The following is a 12,173-nucleotide window of genomic DNA, read 5'->3' on the forward strand; positions in this document are numbered from 1 at the left end:
GGGGGGGGGGGAAGGGGATGGTGGGATATGGGGAGATTGCAGGGGAAGTTAATGAATCCATGGGGAGGTTCTCCATCAGAATGGGGAGGGTAAGGTGGCTAAAAACAGCCCCCCCTACAGTTGTGGGGAACATTGGAAAAGCACAGCCCTAGGGCTGTGGTGAGTGGTTGGTTTGTCTCAGCCCTGGGACTACACTCTGAACATATACAGCCATTCATTAAATCAGACTAACCCATTTCCAACCAAACTTTAGTTCATCTTCTTAGGTGAACTAAAGTGAGATTGGGTCAGCCATTTTTGCCCAAGCTAACCTCCCCAAACTTATATGTATAGATCAGCATTTAGACTGATGTTACCCTACCTTGGTCAGTCTAAGTGGAACATCTGCATATAACTAGAAACTCACAAGAAGACAACTAAGGGTTCTAATTTAAACAACACTACCCTCATGATCTGTGAATACTGAATAGAGCAGCTGTTAACAGTCTATTTTTTCTGCCTTGAATGAAAGAGAAACTGATAACTCAGAATCATTCACTGTAAAATTAAAAGCTACACTATCTCAAGCAATACTTTCAAGTCAGTTCGATCTACATATAGACATTAACTAAAACCTTTACTCTATCAGTAATATTAGTGATTCAAAGTGGAAGTTGTATTATGCTGTGTCAAGTATAAAAGTGATTTGTAAAAGTATGCTTGCAGTAAGAATGTAGGTTCCTTTTATATCTAAAGAAAAATGAACTTTCCTGCCAATATTTGCATCAGATTAAGAGAAATCATCTTGGGAGCTCATTTTCATAAGGTGAAATAGGTGAGCTTCTTATCTCTAAGTGGCTTAAAATATCCCCTGTGGTTAAGCTGGAATCTTTTTATTGGTGATGATTAGGCTAAATAAGAGGCTTCCTTTCATCTCTGAAAGAACCATATTTCTCTATAAAACTAATACTTGAAAGAGGCAGCAATGTGAATTAGTTTTATGGTAAATCTGAAAAGTTACTGAATACTGATATAGAGTAGCATATATCATATGATAAACCTTTACAATTTCATATTGAACTGTAAAGCATTTTGGCCTTTTAATAAATTACTTAGCATTTAATAACAAGTAAACAAGGCTGTTTCTCAAAATCTGATCTGTAAACCCAGATGCATGGGACACATTTAAGAAAATATTGTTCCTTCCAACAGAGAAAATATATGGTGAACTTTATTTATGATTTTTAATAAATAGAGTCAATTGAAAGCTTGAGAAATTATTTTTGAGTATGCTATAAATTGTACGGTTTGCAAAACAGTGCACATGAAATTCAATTATAACTATAGTGCAGATCATAAAAATATAACACTACCATTCTTATATACTTGCTGTAATTGTATTGTCTTGCCAAGCTTGGGATACTGGATGCCACAGTACTGAGATCACTCTGGAGTGTCAAATGTTGAGTTTATTTTTAATCACTACTGTTCTATACTGTAATGCAATTATGTTCCTCTGTACTTACAGAACATCAGTGTCCTAGTAATTAGGGATTAAATGTTCGTTAACTATCTTCAGTAGAGTCTACATAGGAAGCACCTGCAAAGATCCAGTTAGATCTATTATAAAACAAGTGTCATGTACAGGGAAATGAGGCATTCCTTGAAATTGTTTAAGCGTGGCTTGTGGAACCTCAAATTTATTTTGCGTTAGATAACAGAGCCATATCCTGAGAAGTTTTGAGCTACTGCTGTTACCATTAACTTGGTTTATAATCATTTGCTATTCCTTCTGTATCTCTTATAGTGTAGCATTTGACTGATCCCTAAATAAATTTACCTTTATTTATAAAATGTAACTTTAGGCAGATATAACTACTCTACTATAGCTGTCTAAGTTAAACTCTATGGTAAACTACAGTTACATAATATCTGTTGCTCTTTTCTGAAACTCTAATTTGAAAAATGTTCACAGCATGCTCAATTTCATGCAGATAGGCTTCTGTCAATAAGACCATGATTCATTTTCTGTGAAGAAATGTGGCGAGGAACCTAGCGCTATTCAAGTGTCTTTTCTTCACAGCTGTAACTTGCCTCAGCATTGAGACTGTGCTCTCAGAACATCTCGTCTGGCGATTGATTTCTGGGTCATTGAATGAGTATGGAGCTCAAGTCATGCTAAGCTGCAGTCCCGGCTATTATTTAGCAGGACAAAGACTTATACAGTGCAGAACTAATGGAACATGGAGTATAGGTGATGAAAGACCAACCTGTAAGGGTAAGAAAAATGCTTGCTCATCAAATGTACCATGCGATTCCATATTTGAGTATCACTTCTAATATTTAAATATTTTTTTATAAATATTGTATTTAATTAGATAAATAGAAAACTGTAATTCCTAAGGGAATATTTATTTCTGTTGAAAGTAATTCAATGTGACATTTTCATTATATATCATTGGTTGAAATTGCTGGGTGCAAGCTGACAGCTTCTGTAAAAGTATATTTACATTATATACAATGCTGGGTAACTTATCTTCATAACAACACTTTGTTATACACTTTGCTTCTCAGCCCTTTGGCTAAGATCATATGTTGATATTCTTATTTACATAACTTTAACTTTATTAGTGAATGTTAAAAAGGGTAGTTGCAGAGTTGAAGTGGTAGGAAGAAATACAAATATCCTGATAAGGGTGGCTACATAGTACATGGTGAGTGGGTGGGTGGGGGTCAGGGGAGGAAGATGCATCTAAGTTACATAGTAAGAATTGGATGGTTTGGGTTGGGGGGCAGGGAAGTTAAAGTCAGGATGCTTACAGAGAAGAGAGAATACAAAGTATCCTACCCAAGGAAGCCACATTGTTACAGAGTGGTGGGTTTTAAGGGACACACAGTTACATGTAACAACAGGTAGGGTACAATTGCTGGTGTAATGATTTTACATATGGCCACACAGACTCAGAAAATCAGTTTCTTCGCTGGTGTTTAAGCTTTGCTGTTTGTGTGAGAGAGAGGTGTCAGGGATCTGATTACAACTCCCAGCTCTGTGAATTATTTTGATTTTGATTATGGACTATCTAATATTTCAAGCAGCCTAAAGGTGACAAGGCAGCCAAGAATTAAAAGAATTGAACCCTCCTACAATACAATAACCCCTACCCCACTCCTTTCCTCAGTATGTTCCCCAATGTGTTGGAGTGAGAAAGAGGTTAGTTAGCACATCTGAGCTATCTTTTTCAACCACACAATAGTGGAGACTTTTATATCAGGGGTAATTCTTGGCTGGCCACTTTAACTGTGAATCAGGCCCCTTGTCAATACCTGACAGCATAAATGTTTGTAGTTATAATCAAGAAACTGGCTAACTGAAGGGTCTACATAGGGCAGAAATTAAAATTCTTTAATGCTGCATTGAATTCTGTAGTCCATATCTAGACCAAAGACTCTTTCAAACTAAGTTTGGTGCTTCATTCTGGGGAATGAATAGGGCTGGCCCACAGTGTTTTGGGGCCCTCTGTAAGATATAGTTTTGGCCCCCCTTGAAGTGAAGAAATCAGTGGCAGTGGCAGGGGAGGAGGGTGGGCAGCAGCCAAAGAAGCCAGTGGTGGTGGCAGTGGCGGGGAAGGGGAGTGGCTAGCAGCCAGATGTGAAGCCGGTGGCAGCATTGATGCCAGGGCTGGGGGTGGTGAGCAGCTGGACATGAAGCCGGAGGTGGTGATGGAGTGTTCATAGCTGCAGGGGGCCCCTTGGCTGTAGGGTCCCCTGCAGCCACAGGATTTGCAGGATAGGGCAGGCTAGCCCTGGGAATGAAAGCAATAAGGCAAAAATGTTTTTATGAGAATGGGTAACCTGAAACCCACACACAAGCTGGCTAAAATAGGAAACTCTATGGAATCCTCTAGCTCTAAAATACTCAGACAGTCTGAATCTATTATATGGTGCTTTTCATTGGAATTTCTCAAGAAAAACATAAACAGATCCAGCCTGCTTTGCAACACCTGCTAGGGTCAACAGACATGTCTGTTGACCCTAGCACCCCTGAGATCAGCTGTGCACCTCTGAGATCAGCTGTGTACCTCCTGGAAGTGTCAGCCACGAAACTGGCTGACTGGGTGTTCAGCTGCTGGGAACCCCCCCCCCCACACACACACACACACCCCCAGTTGGTGCCCAGCTGCTGGGGGACCCCCTCCATCAGCGATCTCCAGACTCGGGAGGTGCCAGGTGCCAATGGCAATTTGCATACTATAATGAAAGATATGAATAGTCTACACTAGTTTGATGTTAACTGATAACTCTAAGAAAACAATATCAAATAGTCATCTGCTGTATCATTGCTAGAGAATTTGACTACAAAAAAATAAAGGACACTTTGTTTGGTGTTATTCTTGTTTATTATTTATTTCCCAATGAGACATATGAATCTTATCACTCCTTAAAAAAGAGTTACCTGTGACTTTTCCAAGATTCTGAAGAAATCAGATAATTTGTTACAATATGAAATATATATTTTCCCTTAATTTTTGTATAAAGTGTCTTTGAAAATATGTGGATGCCTTTGAGCATCAGAGAAAACAGATGGTATAAAAATTGTCTTGAATATAGGAAAATATCAACTGGCATCTGCAGTAGTTAAGCAAAAATATGTACAAGGCTATGGGCTTAAGAAGAAGTGAAATGATACAGTGAAATGATAATTCTACACCATAACTAAATTCTTACTATTGAATATTATAATGTTAAACCTAACTGATGGGGTCACATTCATGAATTTTTCTAGAATGAGGTAAAAGCATATGAATGTTATAAAATATAATACAAATATAAAGAAAACCTATTGGAAAATATTACTGTAGTTCTGCACTGTAAACGATAATACTGTAGTTATGGTATCAACCTACTGGCCAAGGAACACTGCTAATTCAACAGATGTGCATAAATAGTGGACCATAGATAGGAATGTTGGAAAACTGTCACACATTATGGCTTTTTTCCTTTTCCTTTTTCTTTTCTTTTTTTTTTTTAAATAAACCCTGCTACATCATGCTAGAGGAAGTAATGAATTCAAATCATAATCCAAGGCAAAAGTCCTATACTCCCCCAAAAGCTTTAGGCCATTCTCATTATAGGAATCATATGCAAGTAGGTCTGGAAGGGACCTCAGAAATTCTGCTCACTAAATGATACCAGCCAAGTATTTGTCTGTCCTGCTTTTAATTAGTAAGGCTGAGGATTTCACAACCTCTCTGGGTAGCTTGTTCCAATACTTCCATTCTCACCCTCAGAGTGAGGAAGTTCTTCCTAATCTCTAATCAAAATGTTCTTTGCTGCTATTTAAGACCATTTTCCTTGGCCTATCTGCTGCTGCCACAGAGAATAGTCTAGCACTATACTATTTATAACCACCCATCATGTATTTGAAAACTGTTATCAAATTCCCCCTCAGCCTTTCCTTCTCCAAACAAGGTGTTTCATCCTTTCCTCATAAAGCATGTTTCTGTTTCCCAGATGTCTAATTATTTTTTATGTTTTCCACTGGACTCTTTCTAATTTGTCTCTGCTTTCTTGAATGTGGTGTTCCAGAATGGGACATAATACTCAAGATGAGACCAGTGCTGAACAAAGTAGAAGAATCACCTCTTTTGATTTGCAAGTGACATTCCCAATGATACAGCCAAATATGCCATCAGCCCTTAAAAAGAAACAAACAAATAATAAAATGCTTGGCTGATATTCAGCTTATGGATATTCAGCTTAGGGACTCAACTGCAACTCTTAGGTCCTTTTCTGCTCTACTGCAGGCTAGATAGTTATTTCCCAGTCTTTATTTCTGTATGCAGTTATCTCATCCCAAGTGCAGGACTTCACACTTTTCCCTGTTGAATTTCATTAAATTGATTTTTGGTCATTTTTCCCATTTAATTAAGGTCATTCTGAATCTTAGCCCTATCCCCCAATGTCTGCAACTCCACCCAACTTGGTGTCATTTGCTACTGCAAATGAAGAGTATAGAGAGATCTTGCCAATGTAATTAGACCTGCTTATATCCCCTCTAGCTTATGGTTCAGCCAAATGGTTAAATGGTATCTACCAAGTTCAGGGAATTTTGTTATTCTTAGGCTCCAGAAGAAGCAGGAACTTTTTCCCCATTCCCAAAGTGAAAGTATATAGCAAAGAAAGTGCCTGTAGAAGGTAGATCTCCACTGAATAAGAAAACAAATAAGAAAATTATATTACTAATAAGAAAATAATTATTTACTTATAATGTTATTTTTAAATGGCAGTGCAGTGTGGTTTTGTTTGTTTGTAAAATGAAGTTAATGAATATGATAGAAAAATAATATAGTTCTTTCGTAACTGCTAGGAAATAATAAGGGGAATATTGATATTCTTTTTGCAGTTGTGGAGAATAAGATTTAGATTTCATCCATTGAAATTATACCAGTTTTATTCTCTGTGGGTCTATGAAAGCCTTGCTACCTTCTTTAATATGAAGTTAATTTTGCTATTATATAACAACTAGTTATTCTGGAATCCATTATCCAGCTTCTGAAAGTTTGTTGAAAAGACCAGTGCTTCACTAACTACCACAGTGGTAGCAACTCTATTTAACTAATTAGAGGTAAAAAGAGAAATGGAGATGCAAGTGTTATATTTAACCATGAGCTAAAAAGTAATAGATACATAATCCTAATGGACTTGTTTATAGACTAATGACTAAAGGTTTATTGGGGGTTCGGAAGGTTTCTTTTACGAGATGAATATATTATCTCATCCTCTGATGGGAAAACTGAGTTTCAGTGAAAGATTTAATGATAGTAAAGTTCAGCCATTACAATGGATGTTGTAGCATTTCCATATGGTATATAATATAAAGATCTAGAGATTTGTTAAAGAATATTTTGAGAATACTTTGTTTGTCACTCACATAATGAAACAAGAATATATAAATAAAAATCGTAGCTGTGCAAACATATATTTAAAACACTGTGGGAGATATTTAAATGATAATGAAAAGTAACTCAAGTAACTCAAATATTGTATATGAAGAGCCAAAACCATAATGCTTTTGTGACCATTATAAGTCAGGTTAGCACTTGGGAACATTTATATAGAGATTTTACCCTCACTTTTGTTTACAGATATGAAAAAATAGTGTCCATGACAACTCATGAGATCCAACACATTTTAGTCAGTTGAAAAAAGATGGAGGTATTTTCACATATATAATATAGTGCATAATTCATGGCATAATACCTTGTTTGACCTATTAGGAAATTTATTTTATTTTACTTCGCTATAAATATCTTGTATTCTACATATTTATAATTAAATATATTAAAACAGTGGGTAGCTCTACAAACTGATTCAGTATTGCTTTAATTGTAGTCAGGAGAATTCCTTACATTAATTTATATTGACTGGCACTTCTCAGGAAATGTGAGGTGCATACTGAACTTTGGTAATACGTTTCCTAAAGAACATGCCAGTGTGACTAACTATACAACAGAATGCAGTTTATTGTATATTATTTCCAAAATGGAATCCCACAGAGCACTTAAACTGCAGCTGTTTTATCATTACCTAGTTAGACATGTTGTAAAGCAGTAGAAGATGGTGCCTTAAGGACTGGGATAGGACATTTCATGTCTTTGAAATTTAGTTGAGACTAACACTAACCTTTGTAAATATAGAAATTAAAAAGAAAATCTCTGCACTTAGTAAAATAATAAAAAGAAATCTAATACAATGAGGGATCTCTTCAGTTTCCAGCTTATAATTTATTGATTACTAGAAAAAATGTGATATCAGAGATGATATTTCACCAAATATGAAAGAGATTATATGATGTCATGTCTGTGATAGCAGGCAAAAGGAGATGATGATCCAGAAGGTCCTTCCCACCATATATTTCTAAGTCTACTGTGTTACCAAACTGGAAGATTTGTACATTTTTATCAGGTAGCTTACATGTATACATTAATCTATGTTATTACTATGAATATATTACTATGAGCATCAAGAGAAATTTTTTAAAGAAGAAAATTCAGTGCCCGTTTGTAGATCACTGCCTCAAGCCTACTAAAGGCATACTTTTACATCAGGCCTGGGAAGTTCATAGAGGGGAAATTATTGCTATTCTGGTAAAAGAGCAAATGCTTTGGAAAAGGCTATTATGTTATCTGAACATGCTTATTTTGGGCCCATTGCCAAGTTAGCCTTGTTCTTTATGTACTTCAGCACTGAAAGTGAAATTGTTGCTATCCTCGTCAATGGCACCTTCACTGGTGACTAGAGAGAAGGCCCTTTGGGAATATTCTAGAGTTTTACACAGTACTGCCAAGGTAGACATAATGTTAAACCCTTACTTTGGACCCAGTGCAACTCTAGATTCTTAATTTTATAAACTTTAAATCAACACAGGGCTATAAATGTAGAAAAGCTACAAGAGATGGCATTATTTTTGTAGGGGAATATGAAAAAAAAATTAGTATTTCTGATTCATTTTTATGTTTTTCATCTAGTTATCTCTTGTGGTGGTCTTCCATCTCCACCAAATGGTAATAAGATTGGAACATTAATAGTGTATGGAGCCACTGCAATCTTCACCTGTAACACAGGATACACACTAGTTGGATCCCATGTGAGGGAATGTTTAGCAAATGGACTCTGGAGTGGCACCGAAACACAATGTCTAGGTAAATATGCATAAAGTCTTTCTTTAAATGTTAAATGAATAAGTAGACACTGAAAATGGATTGACGTTCTATGAAGATGTTTAAAGCCTATATAAAAGATGTGCTAATGTAAAATGTAACAGTGTGCTCATTATCTTAATGTTTTATTTTAATATATTTTTTTCAAATTATACCTGATGTTTTAGAACAAAATTCTAGTCAACAAAATCGAATTGAAAGAAAAATACCATTCCCTCAGAACCATAAAAGGATAATTTTATCTTCCATGAAGAAATACAGCAGAGGAAATAATGTTGTTTCAATATACATTACATAGCACTTCTCCTTTCTCATCTCAGATATGAACAAAACAAAAGAGCACACAGAGTGGAAATGAATTATTTCTGATTTTTTGGTTAAAAAAAAGAAAATAATGGCAAATTTTCATCGCAAAATGGGTAGTAAGAGCTGGATTAAAATGAGAGCTGTTTTCTTGAATATTAGAAAATGTACATGTATATGTATATTCGGTTGTCCCATGCTTGTGAACCAGCTTGGCTCATGGCCCAAATACCTGATTGAACTTTTTCAAGAGTTGCCAATGGGGGAAAAAAAATTTTAAAGAAAGTTCAAATATTGAAGAATTTCTGGTAGTATTTGATCAAATATGAGAACTTCAGGTAAAGGCTCACCATGCTCCTTTTAGGTTAACAACAGAATATTGTGTATTGGAAGATAACTCTGTAAGTACTGACAAAAAGTGTAATGATTTACGAAAGGAAAAAGTAATATACATGCAAATTATTATTTTAATGTATTCTGGAAATATCAGAATTCTGCATCTCTTTCCCTATGGCTTAGTTTTATCTTTTCAGTAAATATCATAAGAAGAGAGAGAATTCATTATGCATGCAGTAGGCATCAACAAGGTGAAAGATTTCTATATTGATATGCAATCTGTGTCATATTATATATTTGATGGAACACAGTTGCTCAACAAATACGATTGTCAGGACTACACTTTCCTATTTCCTCTGTTATTAAATAGTAAAAGCATTATTTTATAAGAAAACTGATAAAAATATGTCATTAAATATTAAGGCTGATAATCCAGAATGTGTTCCAAAGCATTAAATTCTGCATATGAGCCAAGTGACAGTTAAAGGACCCAAGTGTTAGGGTGGACTGTGGATAGTCAGCCCAGAAACTGGTAGAACAGGAGTTACTATAGAGAGTGCTGGGATCAAGCCAATATTAGTCCAAGTTTGAGGTATCAAACTAGGAGTCACAATGAAGTGAATGTTGATTATACTGGGAGGTTGAACCCAGGGATAGGAATACTCAGGGGCAGAAACAGTGAGGCAAGGTAGCAGGAACACATCACCTGCTAATCAAGGATCCAAGCAGGAGTGAAGTTCAGGCTAGGCAAAGTAGAGGTAGAAACTAGGCACAGACGAGGCATAGGTTTAGGCCAGGGAAGGGTGCGGGCGTGAATTTAGGCAAACGTTAGGCTAAGCAGAGTTCATGTGGGATCTAGGTAGAAACAAGCAGGTTGACAGTAGGCCAGGTGGATTAGGAGATGCAGCCATATAAATGTATTGCTTAGACAGCTGTCAGCTGTCTTGCCTGAGTTTATACAGGCCAGCGTAAATTGGACCCTCTTCCTGGGGGCCCTGTGGATTATTCAGTCAGTACCCTGATTACTCAGACCTGGGGACTGAATCAGAATCTGCTGTAATTGAGCCTGGACTCACTATCCCAACTACCTTCTTCTCATCCAAATCCTTTCAAAGTAAACCCTCAAGATTAAGAGTCAGAATGACTCAAGTTCAAAGCCTTTCTGGGTGAGGGGACTCCGGACTTCCAGCATCCCAGGTGAGTATTTTCCCCACTGAGATCTGTGGACAAAGGAGATATACCCACTCTTTTTCTGCTCCTGAGGCTAAACCCGGTAGGCCAAGGAACTGGATGACCCCGTTTTCAAGTGACTTAGCTGCTACATGCCCACACACGGCAAGTCACAGTCATGCAGATATGAAACAACATAAAGCCTTCACCTGCGACTGCTTTAAGAATGCCATATTTTTATGATATCACAACATCCACTGATTTTTAATGTTATACAGGTAACCTGTGTCAAAACCCTTAGGTATTTAATAGGTGGAATAGGATCCAACTCATAGATTTTATTTCCACACAAAGTCAGGATCAGAAAGTATGCCCCAGATTTCATTTAATTTTTACAGTATGTTTTAAAAACAATCCTTTGATCTTTTGATTGATAACCACAAAACTTAGCATGTATGCCCTGCTCTACATTTTCAAATTGCTGTACAGGCATTAGTTCAAAGTAAAACTAAATGCCAACATGTACAAACTAAGTAATGCTTACTACCAATGTTTTCCATGTTTATATCATAAATTAGTCTTGTTTATGGAACCCTGGACAAGGTTAGCTGTCTTTCTGTTATACCGACTGAGAAATTCATCTGCAGATAGAATAATACAGAAGATGAATTGTCCATTGTAGCCAAAACATGTAGGGTCAAGTAATCTAAAGATGGAAAAGCCTATTTGGTCATTCAGTATCTCTCCCTGCCAAGTAGAGATAGTCCTGTTGGTCATTTGCTAATATACTCTGCAGTCTAGTTTTAAATTTACCAAGAAGTGGAGCTTCTAGTACATTTTTGGGGCAACTATAACTCAAGTTACAGGACCTTTTCTTCCTGGGATTGATATGCAGTTTTCAATTTCAGTTTTGCTTGAAATTTTTGTTCACAGCTTCAAGGCTTCACCCCCTCACTCCCAACTGCTTCTTTGTATCATTTTGCTTGCTGCAGTACTAATTTACAAACATGTATCTGAGTATCTACCACCCATTCATTCCATTCATCATTACTACAGTCTTGTGTACATTTAAAGGTCTCCAGCAACTAATATTTTATTACCATGCTGAAATTAATATTTACCTTAGCTTATCTTCCATTTTAATATAGCTGAGTAAATTTGTTGTTTGTTTAATATGCTAGACCCATTGCCCAGAGATTGAAGCCCTCTGTTTAGCCACTGTTAGACAAACTCATTCACTTAACTGTGACCAAAGGAACTACCAAGAGGGGAGAGGAACAGGTATTGCTGTTCTCTGCCTCTTTTACAAGCCAGACACTCCTCTGTTTGGGGTAGGGACTTGAAAATTTGCCTTAGTGCTCCCTCTGCTCCACTCCTAGAGACTGGGAGCAAAGTGGAGGAGGTTGCTCTGGTACCCTGTTCCAGAGCCTGGTCTCGGGCAAGTGTGGGGAATCTGTCCTTTCTGTTCATTTCCACTTCCTGCTCCATTCCCACTTTCTGGCCTTGGGTAGGCACAGAGAGCAGGGGAGAGGGGTTGGCTCCAGACTGATCATCTGTAGTGTTCCCTCTCCAGAAAGGATTTCTATTGTAGTAATAGATACATAGATTGTAAGGATGGAAGGAACATTGGAAGGTCATTGGGTCCAGCCCCCTGCACCAAGCAGG

The 12,173-nt window shown here is 37.0% G+C and overlaps 1 protein-coding gene across 1 annotated transcript in view; it reads left to right on the forward strand.

Moving 5' to 3' along the window:
* The window catches only part of CSMD1 (CUB and Sushi multiple domains 1), a 2,474,714-nt gene that overhangs the window by 2,326,634 nt on the left and 135,907 nt on the right, over positions 1–12,173 (forward strand). Inside the window, exons 54-55 of the mRNA XM_019520340.1 lie at positions 2,063–2,257; positions 8,508–8,681. Coding sequence (XP_019375885.1) covers positions 2,063–2,257; positions 8,508–8,681 — 369 coding nt within the window. The remainder of the gene's footprint in view (positions 1–2,062; positions 2,258–8,507; positions 8,682–12,173) is intronic.

This window comes from Gavialis gangeticus, unplaced genomic scaffold (assembly GCF_001723915.1).
Source record: "Gavialis gangeticus isolate Ggan-Ray unplaced genomic scaffold, GavGan_comp1, whole genome shotgun sequence".
Classification (NCBI taxonomy): Eukaryota; Metazoa; Chordata; order Crocodylia; family Gavialidae; genus Gavialis; species Gavialis gangeticus.